The sequence below is a fragment of the Balaenoptera borealis genome, assembly GCF_965194805.1.
Source record: "Balaenoptera borealis genome assembly, chromosome: 11".
Lineage (NCBI taxonomy): Eukaryota > Metazoa > Chordata > Mammalia > Artiodactyla > Balaenopteridae > Balaenoptera > Balaenoptera borealis.
The window spans coordinates 56,688,870-56,711,998 of record NC_138868.1 but is presented as its reverse complement, the minus strand read 5'-3'; the positions used below and the strand labels follow the sequence as shown (position 1 = coordinate 56,711,998).

The window sequence follows — 23,129 nt, the reverse complement described above, 5'->3', positions numbered from 1 at the left end:
TGGTATAGGAAAAATTATTTCCATCAAACAAGGTAAAGTTAAATTTGCAAACTTTCTGTTTTCAGTCAATTTTTCATGTTTTATCTTTCCTACCCTCTTGCAGCAACAGCAGGAGGAAATTGCTACTAAGAAACTCCGACTGACAAAACCAAGTAAATCTGCAGCACTCCACATAGATCTGTGTAAGGCTACCTCCCCAGCAGATGCTTTGCAGTACCTACTTCAGTTTGCCAGGAAGCCTGTGGAGGCAGAAAGTGTGGAGGGAGTAGTCAGGATTCTCTTGGAACATTATTACAAGGTAAGAATGTCTTGAGGACCTGATGGGAGTGTGTATGGGAGTGTGTATAAGAGTTGTATCATGTGTCTGCAGAATGGGTTAATATGCAAAATAAATAATAATGTTCATTCAGCAGTCTTTTACTGAGTGTCTTCCATGTGCTAGGCACTGTGGATACAGAGATAAAAAAGATCCAAAAAGATCCTATCATCAGAAGCTTACAGGGGCTTCCCTGGTGGCAGAGTGGGGACACGGGTTCCAGCCCTGGTCCGGGAAGATCCCACATGCTGTGGAGCAACTAAGCCCGTGCACCACAGCTACTGAAGCCCGCACACCTGGAGCCTGTGCTCCACAGCAAGGGAAGCCACTGCATTGAGAAGCCCGTGCACCGCAATGAAGAGTAGCCCCCGCTTGCGGCAACTAGAGAAAGCCCACAGGCAGCAACGAAAACCCAATGCAGTCCCCCCCCCCAAAAAAAAAAAAAAAAAAAAAAAGAAGCTTACAGTATCTAGATGGAAACAGATGTGAATGATAAAATGCATCAAATTGCTCAGAGTACTGAGAGAGTGCATTGGAGCACAAAGGAGGAGTTAACTTCAACCATGACCCTTCTGTAACCAGATTTGTCTCTGGCATACAGTCCTCTCATCCTGCTGTTACTGCTTTAATTCAAGGCCCTCATATCTAACTGCAATAGCCATTTTTTAATTTTTAACTGTTTTTTAGCTAAGTGGCATTTTATTTCTCTATTTTCATGGGTTAGAAAAAACATCAGTTCATGCATAGTTAAATACAGGAAATATTTTAAGCAGAAAATGAAACTTGCAAAATGCGTTTATTTTTCAGTTTTTATTTGTAAGTAAGATCTGAAGTAAAAGAAGAAATAATTTTCAAATATTTAAATCATAGATGACTTCGAATTTTAAACTTTAGTATGAAAATTACTGAGCTTATAGAAAAGTAGAGAATACTGTATGAACTGCCAAATACCCATCTTTGGGATTAAATAGTTATTAATATTTTGTCAAATTTGCTCAATTTGTTTTCCTGAAGTTTTTTTAAAGTATCATAATATTTTTCCCTAAATAGTTCAGTAAATACCTCTTAAAAAGGGACACTTAAAAAATATAACCATCTGACCACCTCAAGTAAAATTAAATTGCTCCTTAACGTCATCTAACAAATAGTCCATATTCAAATTTCTCTAGTTGTTCCCAAAATATCTTGTTATAGCTGATTTGTTCAAATCGAAATGCAAACTGTCTCCACACATGGCATTTGCTTTTTTGAAAATCTAGAACAATTTTTATTATTTTGGTGACATTGACCTGTTAAAGAAATTTGGTCAGTTGTTTTTTAAAATGCCTTGTTTTCTGAATTTATTTACTTTCTTGGTTAACTTGCTCCTCTATCTCCTGTATTTACTGTGAACTGAAAGTTAGATCTATAGACTTTGTTAGATCCCAGGTAAGCATATTTTTGAGAATTTTAAGAATACTTTATAGGTGATGATTTGTACTTCATATTTGCATCGGTCAGGATGCATATGTCTTGAAGTCCACCTTGCTTCCTATCTTTTTCCCTTTAGTCTTTCTTTACATATATAATGTTCTAGCTTAATCAGAATGCTTGCAGTTTTCCAAAGACCTTGTATGTTTTCAGAAATCAGTGTCTTTTCACATGTTGTTACCTCAGCCACTGCCCTGTGATCTGGTCTGCCATTTTCTCTGTCAAGTATATTCTTTCCTCAGAGTCTTTCCACTTATGCTTCCTTCTGCCCGGAACACTTCCCTGAGATGTTCATATGTGTATTTCCCACACTTCATTCAAGTCTTTGCTCAAATGTTACTTTTTCATTAAGGCCTTCCTTTATCCCTCTGTTTGAAACTCTGTATCCCACTCCAGCACTTTCTAGCCCCTTCCTTGATTTTGTTTTCTCCGTAGCACTTACCATTTTCTAATATTGTATATAATTTTCTCATTTATTTTGTTCCTGCCCATTTCCCTGTACTAGGATATAAGCTCCTCTTGAGCAATATGGGATTTTTTTTTCCTTCCAGTTTTATTGAGATATAATAGACATACAGCACTGTATAAGTTTAAAGTCGCAACATAATGATTTGACTTACATACATCATGAAATGATGACCACAGTAAGTTTAGTGAACATCCATCATCTCATACAGATCCAAAATTAAAGAAATAGAAAAAAAAAATTTTTCCCTTGTGTTGAGAACTCTTAGGATTTACTCTCTTAATAACTTTTAATATATAACATACAGCAGTGTTAATTATATTTATCATGTTGTATGTTACATCCCTAGTACTTATTTATCTTATAACTGGAAGTTTGTACCTTTTGACTGCCTTCATCTAGTTCCCCTCCCCCCACCTCTGCCTCTGGTAACCACAGATCTGATCTCCTTTTCTATGGGTTTGTTTTTAAAGTATAACTGACCTACAACAACACTATGTTAGTTCCTGTTACACAGTATAGTGATTCAGTATTTCTATACATTTCAAAATGATCACCACAATAAGTTGAGTTATGATCTGTCACCATACAAAATATTAAATAGTTATTGATTATATTCCCTACCCTGTACATTTCATACCCATGACTCATTTATTTTGCAACTGGAAGTTTGTATCGCTTAATCTTCCTCACCTATTTCTCTCCTCCCCCCCAACCCCTTCCCCTCTGGCAAACACCTATGTATCTCGATATCTATGACTCTCTTTCTGTTTTGTTGTGTTTATTCATTTGTTTTGTTTTGTTGATTCCACATGTAAGTGAAATCATACGGTGTTTGTCTTTCTCTGACTTATTTCACTTAGCATAATACTCTCTCGGTCCATCCATGTTGTCGCAAATAGCAAGGTTTCATTCTTTTTTATGGCTGAGTAATATTCCATTGTGTATATGAATCATGTCTTCTTTATCCATACATTTATTTATGGGCACTTAACGTTGCTTCCGAATCTTGGCTGTGATAATGCTGCAACAAACATAGGGGTGCGTATATCTTTTGGAATTAGTATTTTCGTTTTCTTCTGATAAATACCCAGGGGTGGAATTGCTGGACTGTATGGAATTTTGTTTTCAACTTTTTGTTATGGAACATTTCAAATATATATACAATTAGAGAGAATAGTTTAATTCCCATGTACTCATTACCCAGCTTCAACAATTATCATTTTATGTCCAAATTTGTTTTATTCCCACCCTCACTCCTACTGTCCACTTCCATTTCCTCCACTGTCACCCTCTACCGGATTCTTGTGAAACAAATTCCTGGCATCGTATCATTTTATTCATAAATTTCAGTTTATATCTCTAAACAATAAAGACTCTTTTTAAAAGCATAATCACAATACCGTTACCATGTCTAAAAGAAAAATTGGACTCAGGCATTCTGATGTCAGACCCCAAGCTCTTTAACCAGGCCATGCTGCGTGCATTAGTCTAGCAGATTCTAGCCCCAAAGGAAAGGAGGAGGGATGGCAAATGGGTCCAGTTCTAGATTGATGACCATAGTGTTTTTTTATTCTTTCTTCTATTTTATCCGGAAATGTGGTATCTTGTATTTTAGTAGATAACTACTTTGGCTTCTGCTTTTCTTATCCAAGGTTTTCTGTAGTTGAACTTGTTAATATTTCACATGAGGGGTTCTTCACTTATACTACTGTGTTAGTTGCTGTGGAGGATGTTGAAGAACTGTGAGACATGTTCTTTGTCCTTTAAGGGCCAGTAGTATAGTTGGTAGATCAAATAATATATGTGATATATAGATGGTAAGGGCTTGAGTTATTCATTTATTTATTTTTTTCATTCACTCTAAGTGTTCTGAATACTAATTCTGTGCCAGGCCTTGTGCTTCATGTTGATGATACAGAGATTAATATATGATCCCTGATCTGAGTCTAGTTGGGTAGATTAAACAAAAAATGGATAATAATACAATGTCATAGGTGCTATGAAATCTGAGACAGGTTATGATATAACTTTAAAGAAGAGGGTAATCAATTTTACTTGGGAGCATGGGCCTAGAAGAGCATTATAGAGTAGTGATGCTTGAGATGAATCTTAATCAGATTTTGGGCAGTTGGAAAGTAGGAGGAAAGACGTTTTAGAAAGAAGGAGCAATTGTGAGCAAAGGCATTGAGATGTGAAATAACTTGTCACGTTAGAAGAAATACAGGTAGTTTGGCTGGTGTAAATTTTATTTTATTTTATTATTTTTTAAATTAATTAATTAATTAATTATTTTTGGCTGCGTTGGGTCTTTGTTGCTGTGTGTGGGCTTTCCCTAGTTGCAGCGAGCGGGGGCTACTCTTCATTGCGGTGGCTTCTCTTGTTGCAGAGCACGGGCTCTAGGCCCACGGGCTTCAGTAGTCGTGCCATTTGGGCTCAGTAGTTGTGGCTTGTGGGCTCTAGAGCTCAGGCTCAGTAGTTGTGGTACACGGGCTTAGTTGCTCCATGGCATGTGGGATCTTCCCGGACCAGGGCTCGAACCTGTGTCTCCTGCATTGGCAGGCGGATTCTTAACCACTGCACCACCAGGGAAGTCCTTTTGTACATCTTTTTGTTAGTTATTCCTAGATAGTTAATATTGTGTTATTGTAAATGATATGTTTAAAAAATTTTATTTTCTAACAATACATAGTGGATATTCAGAAATGCAATTGATTTTTGTTTATTAAATCCTATGTCTAACAATCTTGCTAGGCTCATTTAACAATTTTAATAAATTATGTGTAGATTTTGGTTTCTTTACAAATAATCATATCAGCATATAATGGCTTTGTCTGATATTAATATTATGATACCAACTATCTCTTGATTAAAGTTTGCATGGTATACCTATTTCTACTTTTTATTTTCATCTTTTTTATAACTTTACTTTATGACCCATGTAAAAAACATGTAGTTAGTTTTTTAAAAATTTCACTTGACAGTGTTTGTTTTTCAACTGGAGCATTTAGTTCATTACATTTAATGTGTTTATTGATATATGCTGGTTTAAATCTACCCTCTTATTAAATGCCTTCTATTTGTCTTACCTGCTCAGTGTTCTTTTCTTTTCTCTCATTTCTTGCCATCTTTTGCATTGACTCTTTTTAAAAAATTCTCTCCTCCACCCCTTTTTTATTAGCTTGGGAGTTATACGTTCTTTTACACTTCTTTTACTGTTTAACCTAGATATTACATGAATTCTCGACTGATCAAAGTCAAGTGTTAAATGGTACAGTTTCTATTTTGAACAATGCAAGGACTTTAACTTCATTTATCCACCTTCCTGACTTACATGTGTGAATGCAATTTTGTGTTTTAATTCTCCATTTTTCACTCTGGAAGACATTGTTATTTTCTACAGGCAATATTCATTTAGGTTTACCTATGTATTTATCATTTACCCACATGTATTTATCATTGCTTTTCTTTCCTTCTTGTATCTGTGACTATTTATTCATCTGGGATTATTTTCCTTTTGGCTGAAGAATACCCTCTGATATTTCCATTTATTGTGAGTTTACTGGTGGCACTCAGTGACAAATTCTTTGTGTTTGTTTGTATGGAAAAGTTTTAAGTTTTACGTCCATTCTTTTTTTTTTTGCCCATGCTGCATGGTTTGTGGGATCTTAGTTCCCCAACCAGCCACTGAACCTGGGCCACAGCAGTGAAAGTGCTGAATCCTAACCACTGGACTGCCAGGGAATTTCCTTTATGTCCTTTCTTTATTTTAAAAAAATTTATTTTATTTTATTTATTTTTGGCTGCTTTGGGTCTTTGTTGCTGTGCATAGGTTTTTCTCTAGTTGCGGCGAGTGGGGGCTACTCTTTGTTGTGGTGCACGGGCCTCTTATTGCGGTGGCTTCTCTTGTTGTGGAACACGGGCTCTAGGCGCTTGGGCTTCAGTAGTTGTGGCTCGCAGGCTCTAGAGCGCAGGCTCAGTAGTTGTGGTGCATGGGCTTAGTTGCTCCATGGCATGTGGGATCTTCCTGGACCAGGGCTTGAACCAGTGTCCCCTGCATTGGCAGGTGGATTCTTAACCACTGCGCCACCAGGGAAACCCCTACCTCCCTTCTTGAAGGATGTTTTTGCTGTGTGTAGAATTTTAGACTGGCTGTTTTTCTTTATTTGTTTGTTTGTTTTTAGTACTTTAAATATATCATTGTATTGTTTCCATTGAGAAGTCACATGTCAGTCATTATTTATCCCTTTGAGGAGTAATCTGTCTTCTTTTTCTTTGTCTGCTTTTAGGAGTTTTTGCTTCTTATGGTTTTCAGCAATTTTTCTGTCATGTGCCTAAATGTGGATTTCTTTTCATTTATCCTACTTAGGGTTCATAGTGTTTGATTTATTATATGTGGCTTTGTAGTTCTAATCAGAAAGGTTCTTGGCCATTATTTCTTCAGATTTTGCTTTTCTCTTATTCTCTTCCTCCTCTCCTTTTGGGACTCCAATTATATGTATGATAACCATCTCATTTTATCCTATTACCTTCTTTTCTGAATTTTCTTTCTTTTGTCTTTTGGTGCTTAATTCTGGACCTGTCTTCCAGTTCACTAATTCTGTCTTGACCTTGTCTAATCTGCTCTTAAACCTATCTGTTGTTTCTTAATTTCATTTATTGCTTTTTATCATTTCTATAATTTTCTTTTTAAAAAAAAGTTTTAGTTCTCTGGTGAATTCCCAATTTTGACTTTTATCTCTTTGAACATACTAAGCAGAGTTAAAGTCTGTGTCTGATTACTTCAGTAGATGGAGTGCCTGTGGCTATGTCTTATCATTTTTATTCATGTCATCTGATCCCCTAGTATGCCTTTTTTCTTATTGTATTAGGCAGTGTATTTCTAAAATTGTTTGTAAAAATAATTTGAGGCCTAGGATGACTTAATTTTTGTCCAGAGAGGATTTGTTTCTGTCTATTCATCCAGGAAGACCTTATTCTTGTTTTAGGAATTGAGGTGATTCAAAGATGAGCTGCAGTCTCTACCAAAGTCTATGTATTTTTATTTTATTCTCACTTATATTATTGTAGCATTTGGGGATCCTAATCCAAAGTGATCGGGTTTATTAGGCTACCCCTGCTCATCCTCCTACTCTCAGCCTTATACACTAGCCATTGTGCCCTTACCCTTACCTGGCTGTTGGAAGCACTGCTTACTTTGCCTCTTATATATCCATCCCCTCACCTCCCACAGTTGACAGACATCTCCAGAAAAAGCAGCCCAAACTGCTTTGGAGAACCTTCTTGGGTCTGTGACCTTCCTTGCATGATCCTGATTCTTTAATTCTTATTTATCGTTTTTCTTTCAAATATCTTCAAATACACACACAAGTATATATGCACATATACACATACATATATACATACGTATGTGTATATACATGTACACACTTGTATATGTGCATGTGTATTACATGCATGTACACACACATATGTTTTTCTTTTTTGGCATCCATAGTACTATTCTAGTTTTCCTTAGCGGGAAGGTTGTTCTGTATTACCTGCCCCTAACGTAAGTGGGAGTCTTGCCATTGTCTTTTGCTGGACTATTTTTTTCCACGTATTAATTTTTATTTAATTTATTAAAAGAATGAATGGAAAGATGAATAATTCTTTGGAACCATTCAAATTCTTTTGCTGTTCTATAATTTTTTTAATCAAATACTCCTTTTTTTATTTTTTGCTGCTCAAAGGATTAAATTTTTTTTCAGAAATATGGAATGCTTCATGAATTTGTGTGCCATCCTTGCGTGGGAGCCATGCAAATTTTCTCTCTTTTGTCCCAGTTTTAGTATATGTGCTGCCAAAATGAGCACTGCAATTACTCTTAATTCGTCTCTCTGGCTACTTTTGCCCCTTCCAATCCAATCATTATATTGAGGCTGGTTTGGTATTTCAAAAATTTGAATCTGTTTATGTCACTCTCCTCGTTATAGTTTTTCAAAGGATTTTTATTGTTCTTAGGACAAATACTATTCATTTGTTTATTCAACAGTGAACAAATATGTATTGAATTCCTGCTACATTCTGGGCACTATCAGAGGCACTTGCCATAATTCTCAAAAAGTTGTGGCACCTGCTTGCCTCTGTAGCCGCATTTCATGGTAGTCTACATTTTAGCCACATTGCCCCCTTTTTCAGTTCTGGAAGCTGTGGTGTTCTTTCATGACTGAGAGCATTCATTTATTCTTTTCTCTCTGCCTCAAATTAAAGTCTGTGTTTGTTATATTATATGCTTTCATGGAACTCTGTACTTTTCCTTTACAGTACAACTTTGTAATTATGTATTTGGACATTACTTGACAACTGTCTGCCTTGCCCATTAAAACCTAAAGTTCCATGAGGGCAGTGTATCCCCATGGCCAAACACAGTGGCTCCTTGTAAGTACTCAGGAAATCCTGTTGAACAGATGATGGATGAATTATTTAATTCACTGAGTGAATTAAGTAGGACACTTGGCTTTTCCTTTTCCTATACTCTTCCCTTTATTTTTATCAGAATGTACGAAGTGTTTTCTGGGCATTCTGCTTGTCACTTTAGCAGCTCACAGGTTGGTTGGGGAAACAGACACAATCACATAATACACTGTGATAATTACAGTGCACTGGTGAGGGGCATGATAAAGGGTTGCACCAGGCTGCTTGGGTGGTCCAAGGGGAAGGGCACTCTTGTCCAGTTCAGGCATCAGAGACAAACTTCCTGGGGTTGCTGACACCTGAGGGGCAGGAGGGAGCGGCTGTGGGAGGCAGGGAGAGCAATTTAGGCAGAGGAGCAATCTGAGCAGAAGTACAGAAGCTTGAAGCCTCATGGCATCACTGCTGGGGAATTGTGGGAGCTGACATACGGGACAGCCTTGGCAGGCTGTTGTGGCATGCTCAGCAGCTCAGGCTTCTTTCCATAGGAAACTGGAAGCTTTTGAATGGTTATGAATGTTGGTGTGGAGTTTTAAATTTAACATTCTTTTAAAAACCCCAACTGTAGCATTTATTGTAACAAATTCAAGCAGTATAGAAGTGTATAAAATAAAGAATGAGACTTGCCTCTGCAAATAAAAAAGTTAGAAAACAAAATACACTCTCCAGAGATTACTCTGAAGAGAATCACTGTAACAGATACGTATGCATTCTTAAATGCAGCATTTTAGAATCTTCCATATTCTGGGTTTGCAACATTCTTCTGCCTGGAATGCTGCTTCCCTAAAACTTCCTATTGCTCTCTGACTCACTCAGTTAAGTATCCGCTCAAAAGTAATATCCTTAGAGTGGACTTTCCTCACTGTCCTATCTATAATAGCCTCTCCACATTACTCTTTAACCTCTTACACATGTCGTTTTTCTTCAGAATGCTTACCATCTGAAATTACATATTTTCTTTTGCCAGTCTTTATTTTTTAATTTTTTATTCTTTTTGGCCAAGCCACATGGCTTGCACGATCATAGTTCCCCAACCAGGGATTGAACCTGGGCCCATGGCAGTGAAAACACCAAGTCCTAACCACTGGACCACCAGAGGATTCCCTCTTTGGCCAGTCTTATCCACTTGAATATAAGCGCTATGAGAGCAGGGATTGCTTCTGTTTTATTCATCGTTGTATCCCCAGCAGCTAGAATGATACTCGGCACATAGTAGGTACTCCTTGAATATTTGTTGAATGAGTAAATTAATTTGCATTTTAGATAGAATAAGTACTTTCATGTGATTTTTCTAAAACGTTAACTTTTTTTTTTGTAAATTTACAAACATACACAAAAGGAGAGAAAATAACATGAGCCTTCCAGTGTTCCTCATCCAGCTTCAACAATTATCAACATTTTGCTGTTCTTGTTTGGTGCATTCCCCTACTTTTTTGGGGGTGGGGCAAATCCCAGGCAACATATCATTTTACCTATAAACAATTATCTATGTTTAACAAATTAGGAGTTTTTTTAGGACTTAAAAAAAATGACACTTAACAATAGTCCTTAATAGTGTATATAATACCTAGTCCATGTTCAGTTTTCACTGATTGTCTTAAAGTCTTTTTACAGTTGGTTTGTTTGAGCAGGATTCACACATTGCATTTGGTTAGTTTAGCTGTCCTTTTCAGTTTCTTTTAATCTATAGCATTCCCTCCCCCCACCACCTTTTCTTTAATTTTTAAAAAAATTATTTATTTATTTAATTATTTTTTGGCTGTGTTGGGTCTTCGTTTCTGTGCGAGGGCTTTCTCTAGTTGCAGCGAGCGGGGGCCACTCTTCATCGCGGTGCGCGGGCCTCTCACTATCGTGGCCTCTCTCGTTGCGGAGCACAGGCTCCAGATGCGCAGGCTCAGTAGTCGTGGCTCACGGGCCTAGTTGCTCCGTGGCATGTGGGATCTTCCCAGACCAGAGATCGAACCCATGTCCCCTGCATTGGCAGGCAGATTCTCAACCACTGTGCCACCAGGGAAGCCCACCACCACCTTTTCTTTCCCATGCTATTTATTGTTTAAAAACCAGGCATTTTACCCTGTGGAATTTCCCATGTTCTGGGCTTGGTGATTGCATCCTTATTTTTCACGTGTTTTTTATTTGCTCTTTATGGTACCTATCGGAGTACCATATCCATAGGGATTCAGTTCAGGTTTTATTACCCTCCACATGAAAGGACTGATGGTCAGAGAGGAAGGAAGGAAGGGCATTAATATTTGGTTGCCTTCTGTATGCCCATTTCTGTGTGAGTTGTTTTCCTCTCAGTAGCCGTTTGAGGTTATTAGCCCCATTTCACAGATGAGGCTTAAGAAGTTAATTAGCCTGTTCAAGACATATAGCTATTACATAGTGAGTCCAGGCTTCACATCTCAATCTGGCCAATTTCAAAGCCGTTTCTCCTTCTGCTGCACTCCACAGCTTAAGTTCCCAAGAAAATGACTTTCCCAAGGTTGAACGTATGGTAAGTGGTGTGCCAGGATTCAGGGTCTTCTGACTGCATATCTTTTGTCCCTTCTCCTGCTTCAGGCCTTCTTGTTGTGCCCAGTTACTTCCTTAGAAACTGGGGTCACATCTAGAAGGCACTTCATCTTTTGAGCATACATTTAAGTAATTTTGTCCTTGGGACAGAAATGCTTACTTAATCTTAGCGTTGGCAAGGTACGTTTTTTTTTTTTTTTTCATTTTACCTGTGTTTATTGAACTTCTGTCTACTTAGTGCAAGATATTGTGCTACATACTTGCGATATGGTAATGAACAAAGAGACAAGTTCCTTTCTGTCTTTGGGGGAAATTTCTCACCATAGGAATCTTGGTGCAAATTAGAGACCACCTCCCGATATTGAAGCTAAAAGGGCCACACTAACTCATTTCTTAGTCCCTCTTGCCCTGGGCCCCAGACCCAAGACCTAGACCCAGACAATGATTCACCTGCCCCAGACTTTTCTTTAAAATATTTATTTATTTATTTATTTATTTGGCTTCACTGGGTCTTACTTGTGGCACGCGGGATCTTTGTTGCTGCATGCAGGATTTTTAGTTGCATCATGCAGGATCTAGTTCCCTGACCAGGGATTGAACCCGGGCCCCCTGCATTGGGAGCACAGAGTTCTAACCACTGGACCACCTGGGAAGTCCCATCACCTGCCCCAGACTTCTGATCAGGATCTGGTGATTCAAAAAAACACAGGTAGAACGAAAACTTCTCTCTGGTGATAGCAGTGGTAGCTGCAGCACCCAATTTCTGGGGGCTCCAAAAACAGTGGTGCTGACAGCAATGTTGAGTGCCCAGTGCTGGCAGTGTTGGTGGTCCAAGTTGCTGCAACTCTTGTCTAATGTGACTGCACAGTGGAGGAAAGGTACTTTTAATCCCAAAAGCACACATCTCGTTAGACATTAATGACATCAGGAAGGCATAAAATATTCCCATTCACTTTGCAGTATTTAGGTGTAACATACAGATTGAGAAAAACTTTCTGCCCCCAAAGCATATAAAGTTAATTTTTCAGAAATAAAGCTTAAGAATACTTGTTGACTCTATTTTGAGATATTAGTTTCCCATGTTCCTGAGAGTAGAGCATCAATGTAACAATAGCTTCTTTTGTTTCAGGAGAATGATCCATCTGTGAGACTGAAAATTGCATCATTGTTGGGTTTACTGTCAAAGACTGCAGGGTTTTCACCAGACTGCATTATGGATGATGCCATTAGCATCCTGCAGAATGAAAGTAAGTTGCAATTTAAAAGCTGTATAGGGAATTCCCTGGCTGTCCCGTGGTTAGGACTGAGCTGCCACTGCAGGGGGCACGGGTTTGATCCCTGGTTGGGGAACTAAGACCCCATATGCTGCAGGGCGTGGCCAAAAAAAAAAAGAAAAAAAAAAAAAGCTGTATAATTAGACCAGAAATCTTTAGTTCCTTTTGTATACAATGTAGAACAAAATTTTGTTGTGTTGGTGGTTATTGAAAAGGAATTTGAGGATGATTCAATAAAACCATGTACATATATTTACACTAGAGTTAAAATACAGGTTTGTCTCTTAATAGCTATCATTTATTGATCTCTACTAAGTGCCATATACTTAAGGTAGTTTACATATGACATAAGATAGATACTATTGTCCCTATTTTATAGGTTGGGAAACTGAAGCTCAGAGAAGTTAACTAACTTGTTCAAGGTTACATAGTATGTGACAGAGTTGATGTTTTGTTGACTGTGCCTACTAACTCAGAAACGGTGGGAGGTGCTGCCCTGGTCATGGGATCACCCACAATTTACTTCCTATAAAGGCAACATCTCCCAAGTCTCATATGTTGTTGCCTTTTCTGTTTGTTCCTTGTTGATGCCCACTAAAATTATTCTCAGTCTTTAGGTGAAAAGGAAAACTATTTTACCTTAAAAAATTGTTTTTTTGATTATCTAGTTTTATTTATGTACAAGATTTTCTTATAGGGTTAGTGCCTGATTGCCTTGATATTTATTCTAAAATTAAATAAAATGAAATCCTTTGTGGCTGTTTCTGAAAGTACTATAGTTTTGTTTGAATTGTTTGTAGTTTCAAAAAATAGTTTTATTTCATTTTAGGGTATACATATTTAAACAAATATGATTATTTACATATTAGACAACATTTAGTCTATCAACTTGAGGTTATGAGAGTAATAAAGGTCCAGTGAACTCAAGAGACAATCTAAATTCACTTATCGTACAACTGTTTAATGATAACAAGTATCTTATATAAGTGGCCCATGGGTTGAAGTTGAGAATTTTTTATTTTTATTTTTAAATGACATCGGAGGAGGTCAGAAATGGAGTGACATCCTGCCGAAGTGTTTATTTATTTATTTGTTTGTTTGTTTATTTATTTATATTTATTTATGGCTGTGTTGGGTCTTCGTTTCTGTGCGAGGGCTTTCTCTAGTTGTGGCAAGCGGGGGCCACTCTTCATCGCGGTGCACGGGCCTCTCACTATCACGGCCTATCTTGTTGCGGAGCACAGGCTCCAGACGTGCAGGCTCAGTAATTGTGGCTCACGGGCCCAGCTGCTCTGCGGCACATGGGATCTTCCCAGACCAGGGCTCGAACCCGTGTCCCCTGCATTGGCAGGCAGACTCTCAACCACTGCGCCACCAGGGAAGCCCGAAGTTGAGAATTTTTTATTTTGTTAGAAGCAACTTTAAATTTTACCTGTATTCAATTTTTTTTTTATCAGTCATCAATTTTATACACATCACTGTATACATGTCAATCCCAATCGCCCAGTTCAGCACACCACCATCCCCACCCCACCACAGTATTCCCTCTTGGTGTCCATACGTTTGTTCTCTACATCTGTGTCTCAACTTCTGCCCTGCAACCTGGTTCATCTGTACCATTTTTCTAGGTTCCACATACATGCGTTAATATACGGTATTTGTTTTTCTCTTTCTGATTTACTTCACTCTGTATGACAGTCTCTAGATCCATCCACGTCTCAACAAATGACTCAATTTCGTTCCTTTTTATGGCTGAGTAATATTCCATTGTGTATATGTACCACAACTTCTTTATCCATTTGTCTGTCGATGGGCATTTAGGTTGCTTCCATGACCTGGCTATTGTAAATAGTGCTGCAATGAACATTGGGGTGCATGAGTCTTTTTGAATTACGGTTTTCTCTGGGTATATGCCCAGTAGTGGGATTGCTGGGTCATATGGTAATTCTACTTTTAGTTTTTTAAGGAACCTGCATATTGTTCTCCATAGTGGCTATATCAATTTACATTCCCACCAACAGTGCGAGGGGGTTCCCTTTTCTCCACACCCTCTCCAGCATTTGTTGTTTGTAGATTTTCTGATGATGCCCATTCTAACTGGTGTGAGGTGATACCTCATTGTAGTTTTGATTTGCATTTCTCTAATAATTAGTGATGTTGAGCATCTTTTCATGTGCTTCGTGGCCGTCTGCATGTCTTCTTTGGAGAAATGTCTATTTAGGTCTTCTGCCCACTTTTGGATTGGGTTGTTTGTTTCTTTAATATTGAGCTGAATGAGCTGTTTATATATTTTGGAGATTAATCCTTTGTCCATTGATTTGTTTGCAAATATTTTCTCCCATTCTGAGGGTTGTCTTTTCGTCTTGTTTATGGTTTCCTTTGCTGTGCAAAAGCTTTGAAGTTTCATTACGTCCCATTTGTTTATTTTTGTTTTTATTTCCATTACTCTAGGAGGTGGATCAAAAAAGATCTTGCTGTGATTTATGTCAAAGAGTGTTCTTCCTATGTTTTCCTCTAAGAGTTTTATAGTGTCCGGTCTTACATTTAGGTCTCGAATCCATTTTGAGTTTATTTTTGTGTATGGTGTTAGGGAGTATCTAATTTCATTCTTTTACAAGTAGCTGTCCAGTTTCCCCAGCACCACTTATTGAAGAGACTGTCTTTTCTCCATTGTATATCTTTGCTTCCTTTGTCATAGATTAGATGACCATAGGTGCGTGGGTTTCTCTGGGCTTTCTATCTTGTTCCATTGATCTATGTTTCTGTTTTTGTGCCAGTACCATATTGTCTTGATTACTGTAGCTTTCTAGGATAGTCTGAAGTCAGGGAGTCTGATTCCTCCAGCTCCGTTTTTTTCCCTCAAGACTGCTTTGGCTATTCGGGGTCTTTTGTGTCTCCATACAAATTTTAAGATGATTTGTTCTAGTTCCGTAAAAAATGCCATTGGTAATTTGATAGGGATTGCATTGAATCTGTAGATTGCTTTGGGTAGTATAGTCATTTTCACGATATTGATTCTTCCAATCCAAGAACATGGTATATCTCTCCATCTGTTGGTATCATCTATAATTTCTTTCATCAGTGTCTTATAGTTTTCTGCATACAGGTCTTTTGTCTCCCTAGGTAGGTTTATTCCTAGGTATTTTATTCTTTTTGTTGCAATGGTAAATGGGAGTGTTTCCATAATTTCTCTTTCAGATTTTTCATCATTAGTGTATACGAATGCAAGAGATTTCTGTGCATTAATTTTGTATCCTACAACTTTACCAAATTCATTGATTAGCTCTAGTAGTTTTCTGGTGGCAGTTTTAGGATTCTCTATGTATAGTATCATGTCATCTGCAAACAGTGACAGTTTTACTTCTTCTTTTCCAATTTGTATTCCTTTTATTTCTTTTTCTTCTCTGATTGCCATGGCTAGGACTTCCAAAACTATGTTGAATAATAGTGGTGAGAGTGGACATCCTTCTCTCGTTCCTGATCTTAGAGGAAATGCTTTCAGTTTTTCACCGTTGAGAATGATGTTTCCTGTGGGTTTGTCGTATATGGCCTTTATTATGTTGAGGTAGGTTCCCTCTATGCCCACTTTCTGGAGAGTTTTTATCATAAATGGGTGTTGAATTTTGTCAAAAGCTTTTTCTGCATCTATTGAGATGATCATATGGTTTTTATTCTTCAGTTTGTTAATATGGTGTATCACATTGATTGATTTGCATATATTGAAGAATCCTTGCATGCCTGGGATAAATCCCACTTGATCGTGGTGTATGGTCCTTTTAATGTGTTGTTGGATTCTGTTTGCTAGTATTTTGTTGAGGATTTTTGCATCTATAATCATCAGTGATATTGGTCTGTAATTTTCTTTTTTTGTAGTATCTTTGTCTGGTTTTGGTATCAGGGTGATGGTGGCCTCATAGAATGAGTTTGGGAGTGTTCCTTCCTCTGCAATTTTTTGGAAGAGTTTGAGAAGGGTGGGTGTTAGCTCTTCTCTAAATGTTTGATAGAATTCACCTGTGAAGCTATCTGGTCCTGGACTTTTGTTTATTGGAAGATTTTTAACCACATTTTCAATTTCATTACTTGTGATTGCTCTGTTCATATTTTCTGTTTCTTCCTGGTTCAGTCTTGGAAGATTATACCTTTCTAAGAATTTGTCCATTTCTTCCAGATTGTCTATTTTATTGGCATAGAGTTGCTTGTAGTAGTCTCTTAGGAGGCTTTGTGTTTCTGCGGTGTCTGTTGTAACTTCTCCTTTTTCATTTCTGATTTTATTGATTTGAGTCCTCTCCCTCTTTTTCTTGATGAGTCTGGCTAATGGCTTATCAATTTTATTTATCTTCTCAAAGAACCAGCTTTTAGTTTTATTGATCTTTGTTATTGTTTTCTTTGTTTCTATTTCATTTATTTCCACTCTGATCTTTATGATTTCTTTCCTTCCGCTCACTTTGGGTTTTGTTTGTTCTTCTTTCTCTAGTTTCTTTAGGTGTAAGGTTAGATTGTTTATTTGAGATTTTTCTTGTTTCTTTAGGTAGGCTTCTATAGCTATAAACTTTCCTCTTAGAACTGCTTTTGCTGCATCCCATAGGTTTTAGATCGTCGTGTTTTCATTGTCATTTGTCTCTCGGTATTTTTTGATTTCCTCTTTGATTTCTTCAGTGATCTCTTGGTTATTTAGTAACGTATTGTTTAACCTCCATGTGTTTGTGTTTTTTACGTTTTTTTCCCTGTAATTCATTTCTAATTCCATAGCGTTGTCATCAAAAAAGATGCTTGATATGATTTCAATTTTCTTAAATTTACTGAGGCTTGATTTGTGACCCAAAATGTGATCTATCCTGGAGAATGTTCCGTGCGCACTTGAGAAGAAAGTGTAATCTGCTGTTTTTGGATGGAATGTTCTATAAATATCAATTAAATCTAACTGGTCTATTGTGTCATTTAAAGCTTCTGTTTCCTTATTTATTTTCATTTTGGATGATCTGTCCATTGGTGTAAGTGAGGTGTTAAAGCCCCCCACTATTATTGTGTTACTGTTGACTTCCTGTTTTATAGCTGTTAGCAGTTGCCTTATGTACTGAGGTGCTCCTATGTTGGGTGCATATATATTTATAATTGTTATATCTTCTTCTTGGATTGATCCCTTGATCATTATGTAGTGTCCTTTCTTGTCTCTTGTAACATTCTTTATTTTGAAGTCTATTTTATCTGATATGAGTATTGCTACTCCAGCTTTCTTTTGATTTCCATTTGCATGGAATATCTTTTTCCATCCCCTCACTTTCAGTCTGTATGTGTCCCTAGGTCTGAAGTGGGTCTCTTGTAGACAGCATATATATGGGTCTTGTTTTTGCATCCATTCAGCCAGCCTGTGTCTCTTGGTTGGAGCATTTAATCCATTCACGTTTAAGGTAATTATCGATATGTATGTTCCTATGACCATTTTCTTAATTGTTTTGGGTTTGTTTTTGTAGGTCCTTTTCTTCTCTTGTGTTTCCCACTTAGAGAAGTTCCTTTAGCATTTGTTGTAGAGCTGGTTTGGTGGTGCTGAATTCTCTTAGCTTTTGCTTGTCTGTAAAGCTTTTGACTTCTCCATCAAATCTAAATGAGATCCTTGCCAGGTAGAGTAATCTTGGTTGTAGGTTCTTCCCTTTCATCACTTTAAGTATATCATGCCACTCCCTTCTGGCTTGTAGAGTTTCTGCTGAGAAATCAGCTGTTAATCTTATGGGAGTTCCCTTGTATGTTATTTGTCGTTTTTCCCTTGCTGCTTTCAATAATTTTTCTTTGTCTTTAATTTTTGCCAATTTGATTACTATGTGCCTCAGCGTGTTTCTCCCTGGGTTCATCCTGTATGGGACTCTCCATGCTTCCTGGACTTGGGTGGCTATTTCCTTTCCCATGTTAGAGAAGTTTTCGACTATAATCTCTTCAAATATTTTCTCTGGTCCTTTCTCTCTCTCTTCTCCTTCTGGGACCCCTATAATGCGAATGTTGTTGTGTTTAATGTTGTCCCAGAGGTGTCTTAGGCTGTCTTAATTTCTTTTCATTCGTTTTTCTTTAGTCTGTTCCGCATCAGTGAATTCCACCATTCTGTCTTCCAGGTCACTTATCCGTTCTTCTGCCTCATTTATCTGCTATTGATTCCTTCTAGTGTAATTTTCATTTCAATTATTGTATTGGTTATCTCTGTTTGTTTGTTCTTTAATTCTTCTAGGCCTTTGTTAATCATTTCTTGCATCTTCTCGATCTTTGCCTCCATTCTTATTCTGAGGTCCTGGATCATCTTCACTATCATTATTCTGAATTCTTTTTCTGGAAGGTTGCCTATCTCCACTTTATTTAGTTGTTTTTCTGGGGTTTTTTCTTGTTCCTTCATCTGGTACATAGCCCTCTGCCCTTTCATCTTGTCTGTCTTTCTGTGAATGTGGTTTTTGTTCCACAGGCTGCAGGATTGTAGTTTTTCTTGCTTCTGCTGTCTTCCCTCTGGTGGTTGAGGCTATCTAAGAGGCTTGATGGGAGGCTCTGGTGGTGGGTAGAGCTCACTTGTATTGAATTTTGACCCAAGACTTTTAATTCACAGGAAACAATCAAAATATCTTTAAAAAATTTTTTTGGCATTTATTGAAATGCCAATGTAATGACATTAGGGAGAAATTTAAAAAATATTTCTACTGCTACCATAAAACAATTTAATGGGGGCGGAGTCAAGATGGCAGACTAGGAGGACGCAGAGTTCACATCTCTGCACAGCTAGGACACCTACCAGGCACTGGTGGGGGACCACAGACATCGAAGGGGACGGTAGGAACCCCTGAGTGACTGGGTAGGACATGTGGGGGAGTGAGGGGAAAGGAGAAGTGGAGGTGGGATGGGACCAGCGCCCCTGAGGGGCTGCTGGGAGAGGGGAGGGGTTCCCAGACCAGGTGGGGCCACCCACGGTTAGGGGATCATCAGGGACAGGGGAGACCCTCGGGAGAGGGCAGGAATGGAAGGGAGCACAGCCAGCATTTCCCTGCCCACTTGGGCCTGTGGGGAGCCTGCTGAGGTCCCGGGCCTAATCCTCCACCCTCGGAGGTCCATCAGTGCTGAGCCTAAGCTCTATCCACACACCTCCACCCAGGGCCTTACCTGTGAATTCCGAAGTCTGTACACCAAGGCCCCCCTCAGGCCGTGTTGCCTTTCCCCACAGGTGCAACACCTAGGCTCCCCCACACTAAACCCCACCTCTGCCTAAGTTCTGCCCCTGCCTAAACTCTGCCCCCCACAGCCAAGGGTCTTTTTGTTTTTTTTTTAGATTGTGTTTCTGTTTTACCTTGCTGTTGTTGATTCATTTATATTTTTATTTTTCTAATTTTATTTTATTCTTTATAGTTTGTTATTCTGCTCCTTTTGGCATGTTCTCTTTTTTTTTTTTCTTTTTTCTGTTGTGGTTCTGTTTTACTTTGTTGTAGTTGTTTCACTTATATTTTTATTTTCCTAATATATTTTTTGGTTTTTCTAATTTTATTTTATTTTTTATTTCTGTTATTGTACTGCTCCTTTTTGTGTGTGTGTGTTTTGTTTTCTTTTCTATTGCCATGCTGCATGGCTTGCAGGATCTTGGTTCCCAGACCGGGGGTTGGGGCTGAGCTCCTTGGTGGGAGTGCTGAGTCCAAACTGCTAGACTAACAGAGAACCTCAGACACCAGGGAATATTAATTGGAGTGAGGTCTCCCGGAGGTCCTCATCTCAGCACCAAGACCTGGCTCTACCCAACTGCCTGCAAACTCCAGTGCTGGACGTCTTAGGCCAAACAACCAGTAAGGCAGGAATACAGCCCCATCCATCAGAAAAAATGAGACGACAGAAAAATACGTTACAGACGAAGGAGTAACGTAAAAACCTACAAAACCAAATAAATGAATAGTTAATAGGCAACCTACCTGAAAAAGAATTCAGAGTATTGATAGTAAAGGTCCAAAATCTCAGAAATAGAATGGAGGCACGGATTGAGAAAATACAAGAAATGTTTAACAAAGACCTAGAAGAACTAAAGAACAAACAAACAGTGATGAACAACACAATAACTGAGATGAAAAATGCACTAGAAGGAATCAATAGTAGAATAACTGAGGCAGAACATTAAGTAAGTGAGCTGGAAGATTGAATGTTGGGAATAACTGCAGAGGAGCAGAATAAAGAAAGAATTGAGGACAGTCTCAGAGACCTCTGGGACAACATTAAACACACCAACATTCGAATGATAGGGGTCCCAGAAGAAGAAGAGAAAGAGGAAGGGTCTGAGAAAATATTTGAAGAAATTACAGTTGAAAACTTCCCTAACATGGGAAAGGAAATAGCCACCCAAGTCTAGGAAGCACGGAGAGTCCCATACAGAAGAAATCCAAAGAGAAACACGCCAAGACACATAGTAATCAAACTATCAAAAATTAAATACAAAGAAAAAATATTAAAAGCAATAAAGGAAAAACAGCAAATAACATACAAGGGAATCCCCATAAGGTTATCAGCTGATTTTTCAGCAGAAACTCTGCAGGCTAGAAAGGAGTGGCAGGATATGTTTAAAGTGATAAAAGGGAAAAACCTACAATCAAGATTAGTCTACCCAGCAAGGATCTCATTCAGATTTGACGGAGAAATCAAAAGCTTTACAGACAAGCAAAAGCTAAGAGAATTCAGCACCACCAAACCAGCTTTACAACAAATGCTAAAGGAACTTCTCTAGGAAACACAAGAGAAGAAAAAGAGCCACAAAAGCAAACCCAAAACAATTAAAAAAATAGTAATAGGAACATACATGTTGATAATCACCTTGCATGTAAATAGATTAAATGCTCTCACCAAAAGACACAGACTGGCTGAATGGATGCAAAAACAAGATCCGTATATATGCTGTCTACAAGAGACCCACTTCAGACCTAGGGACACATGCAGACTGAAAGTGAGGGGATGGAAAAAGATATTCCATGCAAATGGAAATTACAAGAAAGCTGGAGTAGCACTCATATCAGATAAAGTAGACTTTAAAATAAAGACTGTTACAAGAGATAAGGAAGGACACTACATAATGATCAAGGGATCAATCCAGGAAGAAAACATAACAGTTGTAAATATTTATGCACCCAACATAGGAGCACCTCAATACATAAGGCAAATGCTAACAGCCGTAAAAGGGGCAATTGACACTAACACAATAATAGTAAGGGACTTTAACACCCCACTTTCACCAATGGACAGATCATCTAAAATGAAAATAAATAAGGAAACACAAGCTTTAAATGACACGTTAGAACAGATGGACTTAATTGATATTTATAGGACATTTCATCCAAAAACAACAGAATACACTATCTTCTCAACTGCACACGGAACATTCTCCAGGATAGATCACATCTTGGGTCACAAATCACGCCTTGGTAAATTTAGGAAAATTGAAATCATATCAAGTATCTTTTCCAACCACAGCGCTATGAGCCTAGATATCAATTACAGGAAAAAAACTGTAAAAAATACAAACACATAGAGGCTAAACAATACGCTGCTAAATAACAACGAGATCACTGAAGAAATCAAAGAAGAAATTTTTAAAAACCTAGAAACTAATGGCAACGAAAACACAAAGATCCAAAACTTATGCGATGCAGCCAAAGCAGTTTTATGCGGGAAGTTTATAGCAATTCAGGCTCACCTCGAGAAACAAGAAAAATCTCAAATAAACAATCTAACCTTACACCTAAAGCAACTAGAGAAAGAAGAACAAAGAAAACCTGAAGTCAGTAGAAGGAAAGAAATCATAAAGATCAGAGCAGAAAGAAATGAAATAGAAATGAAGAAAGCAATAGCGAAGATTAATAAAACTGAAAGTAGGTTCTTTCAGAAGATAAACAAAATTGATACCTTCAGCCAGACTCATCAAGAAAAAAAGGGAGAGGACGCAAATCAATAAAATTAGAAATGTAAAAGGAGAGATTACAACTGACACCTCAGAAATACAAAGGATCATAAGAGACTACTACAAGCAGCTATATGCCAATAAAACAGACAACCTGGAAGAAATAGACAAATTCTTGTCAAGGTGCAACTTTCCAAGACTGGACCAGGAAGAATTCGAAAATATAAACAGACCAATCACAAGTATTGAAATTGAAAAAGTAAAAATGTTAACAGCAAACAAAAGTCCAAGACGAAATGGCTTCACAGGGGAATTCTGTGAAACACTTAGAGAAGAGTTAACACCTATCCTTCCAAACTGTTCCAAAAAATTGTAGAGGTAGGAACACTCCCAAACTTGTTCTATGAGGCCACCATTGCCCTGATACCAAAACCAGAAAAAGATATCACAAAAAAGAAAATTACAGACCAGTATCGCTGATGAACATAGACACAAAAATCCTCAACAAAATACTAGCAAATAGAATCCAACAGCACATTAAAAAGATCATACACCATGACCAAGTGGGATTTATCCCAGGGATGCAAAGATTCTTTAATATATGCAAATCAAGCATTGTGATAAACCATATTAACAAATTAAAGAATAAAAACCATATGATCATCTCAATAGATGCAGAAAAAGCTTTGGACAAAATTCAACACCCACGTATGATGAAAACTCTCCAGAAAATGACCAAGAGGG

At 37.9% G+C, this 23,129-nt stretch overlaps 1 protein-coding gene across 2 annotated transcripts in view; it reads left to right on the top strand.

The window, feature by feature from the left end:
* Positions 1-23,129, top strand: part of INTS4 (integrator complex subunit 4) — a 121,415-nt gene that overhangs the window by 5,743 nt on the left and 92,543 nt on the right. For both annotated transcript variants that reach the window (XM_082343315.1, XM_082343316.1), the window contains exons 2-3: positions 104-298; positions 12,349-12,466. In XM_082343315.1, the coding sequence (XP_082199441.1) occupies positions 104-298; positions 12,349-12,466 (313 nt within the window). The remainder of the gene's footprint in view (positions 1-103; positions 299-12,348; positions 12,467-23,129) is intronic.